Source organism: Ornithorhynchus anatinus, chromosome 1 (assembly GCF_004115215.2).
Source record: "Ornithorhynchus anatinus isolate Pmale09 chromosome 1, mOrnAna1.pri.v4, whole genome shotgun sequence".
Lineage (NCBI taxonomy): Eukaryota > Metazoa > Chordata > Mammalia > Monotremata > Ornithorhynchidae > Ornithorhynchus > Ornithorhynchus anatinus.
The window spans coordinates 37,870,895-37,886,813 of NC_041728.1; the positions used below are offsets into that span (position 1 = coordinate 37,870,895).

General features: G+C 72.6%; 1 protein-coding gene across 8 annotated transcripts; it reads right to left on the minus strand.

The window, feature by feature from the left end:
- Positions 1 to 56: 56 nt before the first annotated feature.
- Positions 57 to 15,804, minus strand: ENTPD5 (ectonucleoside triphosphate diphosphohydrolase 5 (inactive)). Of its 8 annotated transcripts, none has more exons than XM_029075434.1 (14): positions 15,780 to 15,804; positions 5,144 to 5,391; positions 4,403 to 4,477; positions 4,005 to 4,148; positions 3,707 to 3,782; positions 3,037 to 3,072; positions 2,468 to 2,556; positions 1,781 to 1,860; positions 1,495 to 1,556; positions 1,170 to 1,271; positions 910 to 1,053; positions 748 to 804; positions 549 to 664; positions 57 to 344 (listed from the first exon to the last, which is right to left on the minus strand). In XM_029075434.1, the coding sequence occupies exons 2-14, from the start codon at positions 5,352 to 5,354 to the stop codon at positions 178 to 180; spliced, it is 1,359 nt and encodes a 452-aa protein (XP_028931267.1). In that variant the 5' UTR covers positions 5,355 to 5,391; positions 15,780 to 15,804; the 3' UTR covers positions 57 to 177. The 8 variants fall into 8 exon arrangements, with proteins under 8 accessions (XP_028931267.1, XP_028931239.1, XP_039767561.1 ...); XM_029075406.2 differs by lacking the exon at positions 15,780 to 15,804 and adding an exon at positions 9,618 to 9,937; XM_039911627.1 differs by lacking the exon at positions 15,780 to 15,804 and adding an exon at positions 9,618 to 9,936 and having other exon boundaries at positions 4,403 to 4,482.
- Between the last annotated feature and the right edge of the window lie 115 nt (positions 15,805 to 15,919).

Below are 15,919 nucleotides of genomic sequence, written 5' to 3' on the forward strand. Positions count from 1 at the left end.
CCACGGTGAGCTCACCGGGTGCCGGTCCTCCGGGCGGGGACGGAGAGGGCCACCGCTCGCTCTCTTCATTTTTAATGCTACCCGTTGAGCGCCGGGACGGGTCCGGAGCCCGGCGACGCAACCTCGGCCGAGGCGAGTCTCTTCCCCCCCCCCTTCGTTTTGGCCGAAATGAGGAATTTAATATCTGACGTTGAAAGGAGGGGCGCGGTCCGTGGCCGGCCTCGTCGCTCGCGGGCGGTCCCGCGTCCCCCCGGGGCTCAGCGGGAGAGACCCAGAGACTGCAGCAGGTGGAAGGTGGCGCCCAACGCCCAGCCCGTCTCGACGTCGTTCACCTTCTTGGTTAACTGCGAAGACCGGGAGACGGCGTTGAGGCCGCGCCTCCCCCTCCCCGTCCCCCCCTTCCATCCGCCCGCTCTCCCTCCCCTCCCCTCCCCCCCGGGTTCCGGGAACGGGCCTGGAGGCTCGGGGGCGGCGGAGAGAGGGAGAGTAGGCCGCGAACACCCCGGGGGGCGACCGGGTTCCCCCGTTCTCGCGCGGGCGTCCGTCACCTGCAGGACCGTCGTGTCTTCGAAGCCGAAGCCCTCCTTCAGCAGGGCGGCGATGTAGCTCAGGTCCATGCAGAGGAAGGGGCTGCCGGACCGCGGGGGTCCCGAGCGCTCGCACGCTGCGGGGAGAGGGGGGCCCGATGGAGGCGCGCGGAGGCGACCCGCCGCTTCCCGAGGGCGGGCACGAGTCCCCCGGCCTCACCTTCGCGAGCTTTCCTTTCGAAGTCCCGCACTTGGAGCGTTCCGCCCTTGTCCTCGTCTGAAAGGGAAGGAGGGGGCGCCCGGGAGACCGCGGCGTCGCGACGGTATCCGCCCGGCGCCCCGCCCCCGCGCCGACCGGTCACGCCGGGGGCCGCCGACCCACCGATGAGGCGCGCGTCCACGGCGCGGTCGTAGTAGTAGGAGAAGGCGTAGAAGGCGCCGCCGCGGCGGATCTCGGCCGGCCGGTGCAGCTTCCCGCGGACCACCCGCGCCGCCTCGGCGTAGCAGGCCTCGAAGCCCGTCGCCCCTGCCGGCCCGCCCGCCCCGCCCCCGTCAGGACCGAGACGGGGCCGGGGGGAGCGCCGCCGCCTCCCCCCCCCCGCCTCCCCGGACCCCGGGCCCGGCGGCGCCGCCTCCGCTCACCTTCCGGGCTGCCGCCGTACCGGTACCTGACGCCCGCGAAGTGCCACTCGGCCTCCAGCCGCCGCGGGAGGCAGGAGCTCCGGAAGGTCCGGCCGGACGCCCCTGCGGGAGACCCCCCCCCCGGCCCGGGGCGGCGACGGCGGCCGTCAGGCGCCCGCCCTCCCCTCTGCGGCCGAGGACCGCGAGCCCCCCGCGCGGGACGAGGGACGGCGTCCGCCCCGATCGAACCCGCACCCGCTGCCCGGCCCCGGGAGGAACATCGGGGCGTGCCGGGGCGGGGATTCGCGCCCGCGACCCGTCCCCCCGATCCTCCCCGGCGCCTCACCTTCCGCGTCCAGGGCTCCCAGGATCGCCAGCCGGGCGGCCTTCAGTCCAAATCCCAGGTAACTGTCCCCGGAGGACAGAGACCGCCGGGGGACGTCGGGACCCGATCCCGGCTCCGCCGCCCGCCCGAGGGCGGGTCCCCCCGCCTGGAAAGCGGGGAGGGGGGCCGGGGGCCCCGAGGGGGGCCCGGCGCCCGGGACCTAGGCGCCGCGGTACCCGACGACGGGACGGAGCGGGGTTCCGTACCGAGCCCGGGGGGGGGGGAGGCGACTCGGCCGGGGTCTCACCTGTGGGTGTACAGCTCGTAGGTGCTGTTGAACATCTCGAAGGACGTGAGGTGATCGCTGGGGGTCTGGTCCAGAGTTCCCTGAGTACCCGGGGGGGGGGGGGGGCAAAAGAATAAATCAGAAGACACCCCCGCCCAGGCGACGCTCTCCCGCCGGCCGGACCCCCTTGAGAGGACTGCCGTCGTCACGGTGGCATCCGCTGAGCGCTCGCTCTGTGCCGGACGCCGTTCCAAGCGGGGCCGGGCGGACGCACGCCTCCGGCCCCGTTGTCCCGACGAGGGAACCGAGGCCCAGAAAATCCCGACGACGACGACGATGATACTTGGAGTATCTGTGAAGCGCCCGCCACGGGCCGGGCGCCGTACCGAGCGCCGGGGGCGGAGACGAGCACGTCGGGTGGGACGCGGTCCCGGTCCCGCGGGGGGGTCCGGGGGGGGGGGGGGGAGGACGGGACCCCGCGGTCTCCACCCCCGCCTTACAGACGAGGTCGCTGAGGCCCAGGGGAGTCGGGTGACCCGGCCGCGGTCCCGCCGCCCCTCCGGTCGAGCGACCCGCTCGAGGTCACCCGGCGGGGCCGGGATCGACACCCGGGCCCCCCCGTCCTTCGCCGCCGCCCGCCGGGAGGGGGGGGGGGCCGGGGCTCGGGGGAAGCGGCCGGACGCCCTCCCCGCCCCCCGGACCCTTCACCTGCAGCCGGGGCCGGAACGTGATCTGGGTCGAGGCGCCTCCCAGGTCCAGGGTCCCGACCGTCTGCGGGTTCTGGCCGCGCAGCTGACCTGTAACGGACGCCGCGGTCCGGGCGGTCCTCGCCGGGCGCGCGGGGCCCGGGGCGCCGCCGGGGCCGACACGTTCCCCGCCCGCTCCTCCCGGCCCTCGGCATCGGAAGAGTGGGATCCCCTGGCTCTCGGAGCGCCGTACTGAGCGCCCGGGAGAGCCGTCGTCACGCCGGGCGGCCGGGGTGGACGCAGGCGGATCCGGGCGGCCGAGGCCCGGAGAAGGGAAGGGGCCCGGCCCGGGTCGCGCCGCGGATCGGCGTCCGGGTCCCCCTTTCCGGAGCGGGAGCCCGGCGTCGGGCAGGGGTCGCCTCCGTCGCCCGACGGGACTTCCCGGGCGGTCGGCCCGGCGCCCCCCGCGCCGGGTCGGCGCGCCGTCGAGGACGACGCGGTGAGTGAAAGGGAAGGGGATTCACCCCCGAGGACCTCCCCCGCCATCCACCCGCCTCGACCGAGATGAGCTTGGCCGAGGGAGTCTATTACCTGTCAGAAAATTCACGGTGACCCAGGCTAAAATTCCTGAAAGACAAGGGAAAGGGGGTCCGGGCGGCCGCCCGCCCGCCCGCCCGCCCGTCCTCCGACCGACGATTCCCGCGCCCTCTCAGATCCCGGGTTCCCGACCCCGCCTCCCCCTCCTCTCTCCCCATCTGGTCTCCTTTCCTCCGAGCTCGTTTCCCTTTCGGGGAGTCCGTTAGGCGCTGCCCGGGCCCGCCGCGGCATTTCTCGGGCGCGCTCCGCGCGCCTCCCTCGACGGGTACCGCCGATCGGGGTATCCGTTGAGCGCTCCCGAGGCGGCTGGGCGCTCCGCTCGTCGATCCCGCGGCACGGCTCGGGGGCTCTCGGCCCTCCCGCCTCCGTCGATACCGATAACCGGGGGGCCCGGGAGGCGCTCACGAGGGGCCGGGCGCCGTACCGAGCGGCGCCGGGGCGCTCCGCCGGTCGCCCGACGGCGTCGACCCGGCGCGTCCCGGGGACTCCGACGGCGTCGGCGGACCCGTCCCCCCCCCCGCCCGGAGGGGCGGCGCCGGCCGTAGGCGGCGGCTCCCTAGCGAGGTACTCCCCCGAGTACCGTCGCTCCCCGCGCGCCGAGGGGGCCGCGAGGGGGCGCGGATCCTCGCATCGCCTTCACGGCCCCGCGCCGCCGGGCGGCTACCTTCGTACGAGCCGTCCATGATGCTCACGCCGTCCTCCGGAACCAGGAAAGGCGACTTCTCCAAGACCTCCCGGACCTGGAAGGGAGCGCCTTAGACGCCTTCGGCGCGGGGCGACGGTCCCCGGCGGCGCGGCGGGGAAGGCTCGGGAAGACCCCCGGGCCGAGGCCGGGCGGCGCTCGGAACGGTGCTCGGCGCCCGGCTACGCGCCGCTTCTCCCGAGCGACGGGGCGCCTGCAGCGGGGAAGGGGGGGCGGGGGGGGCTCCCGAGACCCGCGGGGCCGCCGGCCGGCCCGTTACCTCCGAGAGCAGAGCCCGGGCTTTGTGGTCGGGCAGGAGCCGGAGTCCGGCCGTGGCTTTCAAAACCACCGGGGTCCGCTTCCAGGAACCGGCGGGGACGGACTCCTTGGCCACCTCCAGGAGCTCTCTCACCGTCTCGGCTCCCTCCCGGAAGACAGCGGAGGGGGGGATCGCTCGCAACCGAGGAGATCCGAGCCGGATCGAACGCGAGGGCCTCCCCGGCCCGGGGGTCCGCCCCCCCCGTCCCCTCCCGGACGCCCGGCACGGTGCCCCGCCCACGGCGGGCGCTCGAGGGATACGCTCCGGAGGAGGTCCGCGCGGACGGGCGCGGCGTCGCGTCCGCCGGGCGGGAGGGACCGGGGAGGACGGGGGGGGGGGGGCGGCGGGGCGGAGCTCACCTGCTTCGGCCGATCGGCGAAGGCGGAGAGGCCGGGCTTCACCGAGTCGAAGATCTCCCCTTCCAGCTCCGGAGGCTGCTCTGAAGGAAACGTCCGGCGGGAGAGAGGACGGCTGAGCCCGGCGGGCCCCCCTCGCCCTCGTCGGCGCGGTCCGGGGCCCGCCGGAGCCCGGGCCGAGACGCCCCTCCCTCGCCTTCGGGCACGGCTCGCCGTCTCCGTCCTCATTTTTCCAGACGAGGGAACTGAGGCGCAGGGCGGTGCGGTGCTCCGCGCGCGCAGTGAGCGCTCGAGAAACACCGCCGCCCGCCGGGCCGCGCGGGGCGGGGGGCCCGAGACCGCGCGCCCCACGTAGGACGGGATCCGCGTCCGGCCTCGACGGGCCGGGGCCCGCCCCGGCGCCCGGCACGCGCCTCCCGGGTTCCACCCGGATAAGAACTAGATCGTCACCCGCCCCCGCCTCGACGCGGGACGTCTCGGCGCCCGCCTCCTCAGGACGGCGCCCAGCACGGGGTCGGCGCTTCACCGATACCGTACACGGGTCCCGTCCTATTCGTCGCCACCGTCTCCGCCTGCCTCCCCCCGTCGGACCGTCTCTACCTGGGGTCGGCCGGTCGCGGGCAGGGAAGGAGCCCGTCCGGCGCTCCGCTCCCCTCCCCCGAGTGCTCGGCGGGGCGACCCGCGGAGAGCGGGCGCCCCGCCGGGGAGGGGACGGAAACGGCCGGGCCCGCCGCGGGACCTCACCGGGGCGTCTGCGCACGAAGGTGTAGACGTGGATGCGGGTCCCGGTGCTCCCCGCGTCGAACATGACGCCGTAGAGGGTGGCGGCGGCGACGGGGCAGGCGGAGGACGGGAAGACGCCCTCGAACCACGTCGGCGGCTCTCGGCGCCGGGCGGCGCAGCAGAGGAGGCAGGCCGCCAGGAGGGCCAGGGCGGCGGGCGGCCCCGGGGTCATCTTCGGCGGAGGCGGGCTCGGGCGCCGGCGCTGGCTCCTGGACGGCGAGACCCGCCCGGGGTTCCCCGTCAGCCGTCCCGGGCGGGGACGGGGTCGCGCCGCCGCCCGGCCGGATCCCCCGGGGGGACGACGCCCCCGCCCCCCGGCCACCCCGGGGCTCGGGACGAGGCCCGGGCACGCGGCGGGCGCCCAACGAGGGACGCGAGCGGATCGACGGACGGCACGGCCCCCGCCCCGGACGGGCTGCCCGTCTCCGGTGACGGCGCCGCTCGGGGCGCGCGGCCGACCCGGCGCTCGGAGCGGCGCCCGGCCCCCGGCGAGCGCCTCGCCGAAACGAGACCGGCGGCGACGGTGACGACGACGTGGGCACCTGTTGAGCGCTCGCTAGGGGCGGAGCGCCGGCCCAAGCGCCGGGGCGGGCGGGGGGTCGACGGGGCGCCGGGCGAGGCTCCCGGCTCATCCCCATCTTCCAGACGGGGGGACCGAGGCACGGGGAAGCGAAGCGACCCGCCCACGGTCACCCGGCCGACGAGCGGCGGAGGCGGGATTCGAACCCGTGACCCGCCACGGAGCTTCCCAACCCCGGGCGGGAAGGCAAACCTCGGGGGAAACGCCCCCCCCCCCCCCTCCCCCCGACGGGGTTCTCAAAGCAGCGGAAAGAGCCCGGGCTTTGGAGTCCGGGCTCGTGAGTGCGAATCCCGGCTCCGCCCCTCGTCGGCCGTGTGACCGCGGGCGAGTCACTTGACTTCTCCGCGCCTCGGTTCCCTCCTCTGTAAAATGGGGATGAAGACCGGGAGCCCCACGTGGGACGACCCGATTCCCCCGGGTCTACCCCGGCGCTGAGAACGGTGCTCGGCACGGAGTGAGCGCCTAACGGATACCGACGTCGTCGTCGTCGTCGAACCCTCAGCGGCCGGAGCCCGGAGGCCGTGGGTCCGCATCCCGGCTCCGCCGCGGGTCGGCCGGGCGGCCCCGGGCCAGTCGCCCGGCTCCCCCGGGGCCTCGGTTCCCTCGTCCGGGAAACGGGGAGGGAGGCTGGCCCCCGGTGACCTCGCGTCCCGGCCCCCCGCCGCTCGGAACAGCGCCTGGCACAGAGTAAGCGCTTCGCCGATGCCGTTCGTTCTTCCCGACGTGGGCGTTCCGGCCCGGGGACGGATCCGTTCCCGCTTTCGGGGGGAGGGTCGGACGGCTAGGCTGCGGTGCCCGGGGGGTCGGAGGGCCCCCCGTCCGCGGCGAGCCCGGTCGGGTCACGCCGCCGGGCAGATCCGTCGCCGAGCCGTCCGTTCCAAGCGCCGGGGCCGGTGCCCCGCGCGTGGCACGCGCTCCAAGGATACCGTCGAACCCACGACCCGAGGGGGGCTTCTTCCTCGGGCCCGGCCCCCGGCCCCTCTCTACGGCGGGGGAAACCGAGGCGGCCGGAGGAGAGGCCGCCCCCCTCCCCCCCCCCCCCCCCCCGCGCGGCCCCCTCCCAGGCGGGCGGCGCCCTCCGCCCTGGGCCGTCCCTCCCCGGGTCGCGTCCTCGGACCTTTGAGCCCGGCGCGCCCGCCGCCGCGGAGGCCGGGGTCCGGGGGGTCGGGGTCCGGCGGCGGGCGGGACGTCCTGGGTTCCGGTCCCGCCCCCGCCCCTCGGCCGCTGGGCGACCCCGTCTCTGAGACGGGGGTCCGGGCCCCGGCGCGTGGCGGGCGCCTCGCAGCCACGGCAGACGGCACGCTCGCCGTTAGGATCTCGTCGACCCCCCCCCCGCCCCCCGCCCCCCGCGGGCTCCCCCCCGGCTCGCCCGCGGCGACGGCCGTCCTCGCGAGACCTCCCCGGCTTTTGCTTCCGCGAGACGGGCGCCCTCCTTCCCGGAGGGGGGCTTTCAGAACGGCGGAGACGCGACAGGGCTGAGGCGTCGAGGAGAGAAACGAAACGGGGCCGTGGCACTCCCCGGCCGCTCGGCTGACCGCAGAATCCGACGCTCTCGAGCCAGTGGGGCCGACGGGTCGAATTCCCGCCCCCCACCCCCCCCCCCCCGCCCCCGGCCTTCGATCCCTCCTTTGTTTATCTAAGATACCCCGGTCGGGGGCCGAGCGGGTTTACCGATCCGTGAAACTCTTCCGCGGCGGCTGCCCGCGCGATCCCGTGAGCCTGCCCTCCGAGCTCAGATGTCCGTCCGCGGCTCGGAACTACCGGCTCGGAGAAGGGGACGATGAAATGCCCCGGGGAGGGCGCGGCTCTCGGGCGATCGGGTCTCTCTCCCCGCCCCCCCGCCCCCCCCCCGTCCGAAGCCTTGCGGGAGGCCCGCCTCCTCCGAGAAGCCCTCCCCCGTCTCCCGCCCCCTCCGCCCACGTCCGTCGCTTCCCGCTTCGAGTTACTGTCCGTCTCCCCCTCCAGACCGAGAGCCGGTGTGCCCGCTTCCTGTCGTCCCCCGCTCTCCCGGGTGCTCGGCACAGCGCGCGGTGAGCGCTCGGTAAATACGAGCGACGGTGAACGGACGCCCCGAGGCCACCCTCGAACCCGGGGCGGGAGAGGAACGCCGCGGGAGAGGTTCCCGATGGGTCGGCGGGGCGGAGCCCTTCCGGCGTTTTCTCCGGGGCTCTCCCGGGGCGCCCGGCGGGCGCTTCCCGGGCACCGCGTGCCGAGCGCCGGGGCGGGCGCGGGCCGCCGAGGTCGGCCGCGGTCCCCGTCCCGCGCGGGGCTTCGTCCCCGTTGGCCGGACGAGGGGACCGAGGCCCGGGGAAGGCAGGCGACCCGCCCGGGGTCGCACGGCGGAGGCGGGATCGGGACCCGGGTCCTTCCCGCTCCCGGGCCCGGGCCCTACCCGCCGGGCCGCCCCGTCTCTCCGTTCCCTCTTCCGCGCTCTCCCGGGGCGCAAGACGCGACGCTTCCCTTCTCCCTCCCACTCGGACCCCGGGCCCCCGAGCCGTGGATCTGCCCCGGCGCTCCTCACGGCGCCGGGCCCACCGGGAGCGCTCGACGGAGACCGCCGTGACCGTCCCGGCCCGCCGCGGTTTCCCGGGGCCGTGCCGAGCGCCTGGTACGTGCGCGGCGTCCCGTCGGTTCAGTCGCGTCGATCGAGCGCCCGCCGCGTGAGGCCGGCGGCACCGAGGCCGGCCGCGACCCCGCGCCGTGCTGACCGCTCGGGAGACGTCGCGCGACGGAACGAGCGGACCCGCCCCCCCGCCCGTAAAGGGCCCCCCTCGGTCGGCCCGTAAACCCTCCGGACCTCTTGGGAAAATAACCGTGACGACAGATGACGACGTCGGTATCTGCCGAGCGCTCGCTACGTGCCGGGCACCGCCCCGAGCGCTGGGGTGGACCCGGGGGAATCGGGTCGTCCCCCGTGGGGCTCGCGGTCTTCGTCCCCATTTTACAGATGGGGGGACCGGGGCACGGAGAAGTGAAGCGACTCGCCCGAAGTCACACGGCAGACAGGTAGCCGAGCCGGGATTCGAACCCGTGAACTCCGACTCCGAAGCCCGCGCTCTTTCCACTGAGCCGCGCTGCTTCTCCAGATAATCTCCTAGCTCCCGCCTGCCTCTCGATCCATCTTCGTTCTTCTCCCCCGAGACCCGGAATACGCTTCGGGCTCCAAGTCCCCGTAGATTTCTCCTTTTGGGGACCGGCCGAGTGGGCGGGGGCCGGGCCCGGGCGTCCCGGGGCCCCGGGTTCCGATCCCGGCTCCGGACCCCGGGCGGGTCGCTTCACCTCCCCGGGCCTCGGTCCCCTCCTCCGGAAAGTGGGGCCGGAGGGCGGGAGCCCCACGTGGGACGGGGGGGTGGGGGGTGCCCAGCCCCGCGTACCCGCGTCCACCCCGGCGCCCGGTACGGCGCCGGGCGCCCGGTGAGCGCTTCGCAGACCCCGCCGTCCTCCGGGGACGATCCCCCGTCCCTCCCGCCGCCCGCGCCCCGGAGGTGGCCCTCGGCCGGTGGCTCGTACCGGCCGGGCGCCCGGGAGGGCGCGGCGGGGCGACCGACGACCGCGGGAACCGTTCCCTCTCCCCGTCCGTCTCCCCGGTCTGGCCCCGCCGCCGCGCCGCCTCCCCGGATGTTTATATCCTCTTCTCGGCATCTCCTCCGTGCCGAGCACCGTGCCGAGGGTGAGGGCGGATCCGTTCGCCCGGTCGCCTTCGTTGCGCCCCTCCCGTGTGCCGGGCGCTGTGCCGGGCGCTCGGGAGGGGACACCGGAAACCGGAAACGGGCCCGTTCCCCGCCCGCGCCGAGCTCACAGCCCGCGGCGGGCCACGGCCGTGACTGGGAATCGAGGGATCCCGGGGATACGTACCTATACGAAATCAACTGACCGGGTCCGACACAGTCCCTCGTACCTCGCGAGAAGGGTCCCCGTCTCGACAGCCGAGGGAACCGGGGCCCAGAGAACCACGTAGCCGAGGTCGCCCGGCGGGCCGGCGGCCGAGATTACGGATCCGGGCCCTCCGACCCGCGGGACGGTGACCTCTCCGCTCCACCGGTTTCTTCGGGAGGCGAGATCTCGCCCCGGGGGGGGAGGGGGTTGTCTAGGAGATTCGCAAAACGCTTTCACGGAGGCGGAAGCTTGCCGCGGTTAGCGTCCCGTGGCCACGTCCGCAGTAACCCCCGTCCCCGAACCGCGGATTAAAAATCAAACGGGGGACGGGGTCGCCGGCGAACCCGCGGCAAAACCCCGGGGAACAGACTGTCCGTGGACCGGGGCGGACCTTCGGGACCTCCCCCCGCCCGAGAGGACCTCGGACGGGGTCCGTGCGTCCGTCGTATTTAGCGAGCGCTTGCCGGGGCTGCCGGCCCTCATCCCCCTTCTCCAGGCGAGGTGGGCGAGGCGCCCCCCCCCCCCCCCCCCGAGGAGCGAGGTGACTCGCCCGGGGCGGACGAGGAGGAGGGGAAGGCTTCTCGGAGGAGGACGCCATCTCCCCCGCGGCCGCCTCCGCCGGGGAAACGGCCTTCTCCGAGGAGCGGGTCCCGAGACCCCCCCCCCCCCCGAGTCCAACCCGCGGAGCCCGCCTGAATCCGGCTAACGCCGGGCGCCGTCCCGAGCGCCGGCCCGCGCGGGGCTCGCCGCCCTCGTCCCCCTCTCCCATTTTCGGAGGGAGGTCGGGGGACCCGTCCCCCGCCGGCCGCGTTTCGGCCGGCGGGGCGGGCCTCGGGGGCGGGGGCGCTCACCGAGGTGGCGAGGGTCCGGATCGCGCTCCACCTCGTCTCCCGCGACCCCCCGCCTGGCCGGAGGCGGGCTCCGGACGGTCCTCTCCCGCCCTCTCCCTCGGTCCTTCGGTCTCTAACCCTCATTTCTTTATCTCGGCCACGGTCCCCCGACCCTCCGGGACCGGGAGCTCGTCTGCGGGCCGGGAACGCTTCCTGTCGGTTGTTCTCCGGCCCTCTCCCGAGCGCTCGGCGCAGCGCCGGGCGCGGAGTAAGCGCTCCGTAAGGTCTCCGCTCTCTGTGCCCCGGCCTTCCGGCCCTCCGGCCCTCCGGCCCTGGGGCCTCCGGGGCTGGCGTGTCTTTCGTTCATTCGTTCGATCGTACCTGTTGAGCGCCGACCACGTGCAGAGCGCACGGACAGCGACGTCTCTGCGTCTCGGGGCGGGGGGGGGGATCTCCGGCGCTCGGGCCGGGCGTCTCGCCCCTGCCCTTCTCGACCCGGCCTGCGTTGAAGATCCACCCATGCGATCGTATTCACCGGGCGCGCGGGAGAGGAGGCCACGACGACGGAGAGACGATCCCTGCCCGCGGCGAGCTCGCCGGCGGGAGGAAGACGTGAAGCCGGGGCCTCCTCGCGCGCCGCCGCTATCAGAAAGTCGCGCACGTCTTCGCTACGTCCCTCTCCGTCCCTCCGACTCCATACATCGAGTGCCAACGTATACGCACGTCTCCTCTCGATGCGCAGACCGTACATCTACGTACGCGTGTATAGAGAGAGAGATGCACGTACTTTCACTTGAAGGGGTCGAAATACGGTAGAATCGAGTTCGGTACGATGCAGGTCTATCCGAAAGAGGATCCGCCCCGTTTTCAAGACCTCACCGGGAAGGGTCCCCTTCCTCCCCCGAACGGACGCCGGGAGTCGAATCCGACCGGCCTGCGCCCCGAGGGACAACGGCCGCTTTGCCCGGGCGGGGAAGAGACGGAGCCCGTCGGCCCGGGGGAAGGGGAAGCGGCTCTAGGTCTCGACCCGATGGGATGCGAAATCGGGGTTCCTTCCATCCGGGGGGGGGGGGGGGGGGGGGAGGCCGTGAACCCCCTTCGGGGGAATCGCCCCGTCAGTCGGCCGCCCGGCGCTTCCACACGAAGCACGGACGGGTGCCCCGGGGGACGCCGGTTTTCCGTTTCGCGACGATCGACCCGCTTAGAAGACCCCCCGACCCGAACCCGATCTCCCACCGGTCTGCCCGACGCTTAGGGCGTGCGGATAAATCGCAGAGTCTTCCGCTCGAGCGGCCACCCGAGGATCGCGGGTGACGCATTCCGACGACGACGAAGAAATCATGGCACGAGGGAATCCGGTCCCCCCGTGACACGTCGGGGTGCCTTCGGATTAGCCCAGGCCCTCGGGATACACCCGGGGGTCGGCCTGCACGTTTTCACGGCCCGACCGCACAGGAAGACAGATTCTCGACCTATGGGCCGGAAATATGCGGGGGGCGGAGGGGGGAACCCCAAGTCTCCACCCTCAGAGTTCAGAGACGGGCCCCGGGGGGGGGGGGGACGGGGACGGGAGGACCGCGAGAGAGGGTAGATCCGATCCAGGTCACGGAGGACTTGTAGAAACCGCACCCTGCATCTCGATTTCACCTGCAATTCGTTCATTCCGCCCATCCGCGTTCATGGAGCGCCCACCGCGTGCCGGGCGCCGTCCCGAGCCCTGGCCGAAAGGCACCGAAATGGGGCGCGGGAGCCGCCGGACGCCCGGAACCGGCCGAGGGGGGAACACCTGGCCTCGCTAGACTGAAAGCTCGTTACGGAAAACTGGATCCCGGCCCCGACGCGCGGCTGAAAGCCGTTGACGAGGAAGAGTTGGCCCGCTCGTCGGGGGGCGGGGGGGGCGTTTCCTTTTTCAACTTCACTTCTCGGGTGTCTGCTAGGCTCCCGCTACGCGCCCGGCGCCGCGCCGGACGCCGGGGTGGACGCGGGTAAATCGGGCCGGACACGGACCCCGTCCCCCGCGGGGCGCGCGGGCCTCCGTCCCCGTTTTCCAGACGAGGGGACGGAGGCCCGGGGGGCGAAGCGACTCGCCCGGGGTCACCCGGCGGACAAGGGGCAGAGGCGGGACTGGAACCCGGGTCCCTCCGACTGCCGGGCCCGGGCTCTAGCTACGCCGAGCCCGCGTGGCTCGCCACTCTCCCGAATACGGTGCCCCGCCCCACGGCCCGGCGGGGAGAGCCCGGGCCTGGGAGTCGGAGGGTCACGGGTTCTAATCCCGGCCCGACCGGGCGGCCTCGGGCGAGCCACCTCGCTCCCCCCAGTTCCCTCATCTGGAAAATGGGGACGGGGACCGTGGCCGGCCCCACCGGCTCGAATCCGCCCCGGCGCTCAGTGCCGTGCCCGGGGCGGAGTGAGCGCTTAACGGATACGCTCATCGTCATCATCGTCATCATCGTCGTCGGCGTTAGACGCTCGACAGATACCACCGGAGAGTCAGCCCCCTTTCCGCTCAGCACGCGGGACCGCGTCCCTGCTCTGAAACGCGCCCCGACGACAGACGCTTCCGCCGTTTCCATAAATAACGCCCGTGGCGGTGGCGGGCGGCGCTTTATCGCGTGCCGGGCGCCGGGCCGGACCCGGCGCCCGTCCCCGTTTCCCGGACGGGGCCCGGAGAGGCGAAGGTGACTCGGCCGAGGTCACCCGGCGGACGAGGGGCAGGGCCCGAGAGATGCTATTAACCGAACTCGTTCGTAGGTCCGACGGCATTTACTGAGCGCGGACCGCTGTGCTGAGCGCTTGGCCGAGTGAAATCTAACAACCGAGCGGACACGGTCCCCGCCCGGATCGAGCGCGCGGTCTAGAGGCGGGGAGACGTGAAGGTAAATAAATTACGGATCGGGTAAATAAATTACAGATATCACAGATGAGTTACAGAGAGATGATAAATTAGCGATAAAGCGTCGAGGATTTAGAGGTGAGCCCTGAGGCCCAGAAAAGTGAAGCGACTCGCTCGAGGTCACTCAGCAGGCGGAAGGCGGAGCCGAGATTAGAACCCAGGTCCTCTGGCTCCCAAGCCCTTGCTCTGGGCGGAGAGCGTGTCTGCCCGCTCCGGACTCTCCCGGGCACTCGGCCCGGTGTCCCGCGCCCGGTCGGCGCCCAATAAATACCACTCGCGGGTGGAATCGCGTGCCCGGAGCTGAACCGATGGAAAGACGTTCAAATGACCAAGGTTCGGGCTAAACCGCGGCACGTCCCGCTTTGAAGCCGTTCAATGGTACCTGTCGTTCGTGCGTCGTAGCCCACCCTTAAGGAACTCCGAGGGGAATCCCCTGGCCTCGTAGAGACGCTCCGGGAGGGAATTCCCAAATTTCATTTAAGGGGGATGCGAGGCCCCGGGGCCGGTTTCAAACCGGACACCGGATCTCCCGGACGGCCGCGGTTCGTCTCGCTGCCTTCTCGGGGGCCTACGGGGGGAGGTCGGGGGTCGTCGAACGGCGGGGACCGTCTCTGTCTGTTGCCGACCGGTTCATCCCAAGCGCCTGGTACGGTGCTCCGCACCCGGCAAGCGCTCAATAAATACTATGCAACGATTAAATGCTTAGAAATTGGGCAGCGGAGGCGCGGCGAGCCTCGTCGCCGCTATTCGTCGGGCGCCGGCCGCGGAGGGGGCCGGGGGCCTGGCGGGAGAAGGGCTCGGGCCGTCCCCGGGCCGGGAGGCGGGCGTCCGGCACGGTGCTCTGCGGACGGCGAGCGCTCGGTAGATAGGACGGACGGGAAACCCGACACGACGAGCACGGCAGGGAGACGGGCCACCTGGGAGGTTGCGTCCGCGCTCCCCCGAGCGCTCGGTACGGAGCTCGGCCCGCCGGCGGTACCGACTGAGCGCCGACTGGGCGCTGAGCACTGTACTAAGCGCTCGGGAGGGGACGGGTCTCCGGGGGGGGGGGGGGGACACGGGGAGGGGAGATGAGTCTTGAGGGCAACGGGGAATGTCTCCAAGCGTGCGGCCCAGTGCTCGGCGCCCGGCCGACGCCACCGATTGACCGGAAAGGCCGGGTGGGGGGGGGGCGGGGGCTCCGTCTGCTATTCCACCGTCCTCGCCCGGGCGCTTAGCGCAGGGCTCTGCACACAGCAGGAGCTCCAGCAATTCGACCGCGTGCAAGGAGGGATCCTGTCCTCAGCGCTTAGCGCAGGGTTCTGCACACAGCAGGAGCTCCAGCAAAAATACGACCGCGTGCAAGGAGGGATCCTGTCCTCTCCCCAGCGCTTGGCGCAGGGTTCTGCACACAGCAGGAGCTCCAGCAGTACAATTGCGTGCAAGGAAGGATCCTGTCCTCTCCCCAGCGCTTAGCGCAGGGTTCTGCACACAGCAGGAGCTCCAGCAATTCGACCGCGTGCAAGGAGGGATCCTGTCCTCAGCGCTTAGCGCAGGGTTCTGCACACAGCAGGAGCTCCAGCAATTCGACCGCGTGCAAGGAGGGATCCTGTCCTCAGCGCTTAGCGCAGGGTTCTGCACACAGCAGGAGCTCCAGCAATACGACCGCGTGCAAGGAAGGATCCTGTCCTCTCCCCAGCGCTTAGCGCAGGGTTCTGCACACAGCAGGAGCTCCAGCAATTTGACCGCGTGCAAGGAGGGCTCCTGTCCTCTCCCCAGCGCTTAGCGCAGGGTTCTGCACACAGCAGGAGCTCCAGCAGTACAATTGCGTGCATGGAAGGATCCTGTCCTCACCCCAGCGCTTGGCGCAGGGTTCTGCACACAGCAGGAGCTCCAGCAGTACGACTGCGTGCAAGGAGGCTCGGTTTCCTCAGCTGTCAGAGGGGGGTCACCGTGTCCCGCAGCGCTTAGGGCAGGGCTTGGCACGGAGGAAGCAGCGTGGCTCAGTGGAAAGAGCACGGGTTTGGGAGTCAGAGGTCATGGGTTCGAATCCCGGCTCTGCCACTTGTGGGCTGGGTGACCGCGGGCGAGTCACTTAACTTCTCTGGGCCTCAGTTCCCTCATCTGGAAAATGGGGATTAAGACTGGGAGCCCCACGTGGGACGACCTGATTCCCCTGCGTCTACCCCAGCGCTCAGAACGGTGCTCGGCACATAGTAAGCGCTTAACAAATACCAACATTATTATTATTATTATTCTCTGGGCCTCAGTTCCCTCATCTGGAAAATGGGGATTAACTGTGAGCCTCACGGGGGCCGACCTGATTCCCCTCTGTCTCCCCCAGCGCTCAGAACGGTGCTCGGCACATAGTAAGCGCTTAATAAATACCAACATTATTATTATTATTATTATTAGGAAGGGCGGGGGAGGGGCACTCACCGCCGCCGCCGCCGCCGCCTCAGGCCCCGTGGCCGCCCGACTGCGCCTGCGCCCGCGCCTGCGCCCCCGCCTCACCGCGCCGGCACCAACCGCGCCTGCGCCGCCCCGTTTCCTTAGCGACGGTGGGCGGGACCCTCCCC

Bases quoted from the DNA above. Each gene is read 5' to 3' on its own strand.
- ENTPD5 (XM_029075434.1), bottom strand. From the start codon at position 5,354: ATGACCCCGGGGCCGCCCGCCGCCCTGGCCCTCCTGGCGGCCTGCCTC. The intron at 3,783-4,004 runs GTAACGGGCCGG...GCTCCCTTCCAG, and splicing joins CCCGGGCTCTGCTCTCGGAG to GTCCGGGAGGTCTTGGAGAA. The intron at 665-747 runs GTGAGGCCGGGG...CTCTCCCCGCAG, and splicing joins CGAAAGGAAAGCTCGCGAAG to CGTGCGAGCGCTCGGGACCC.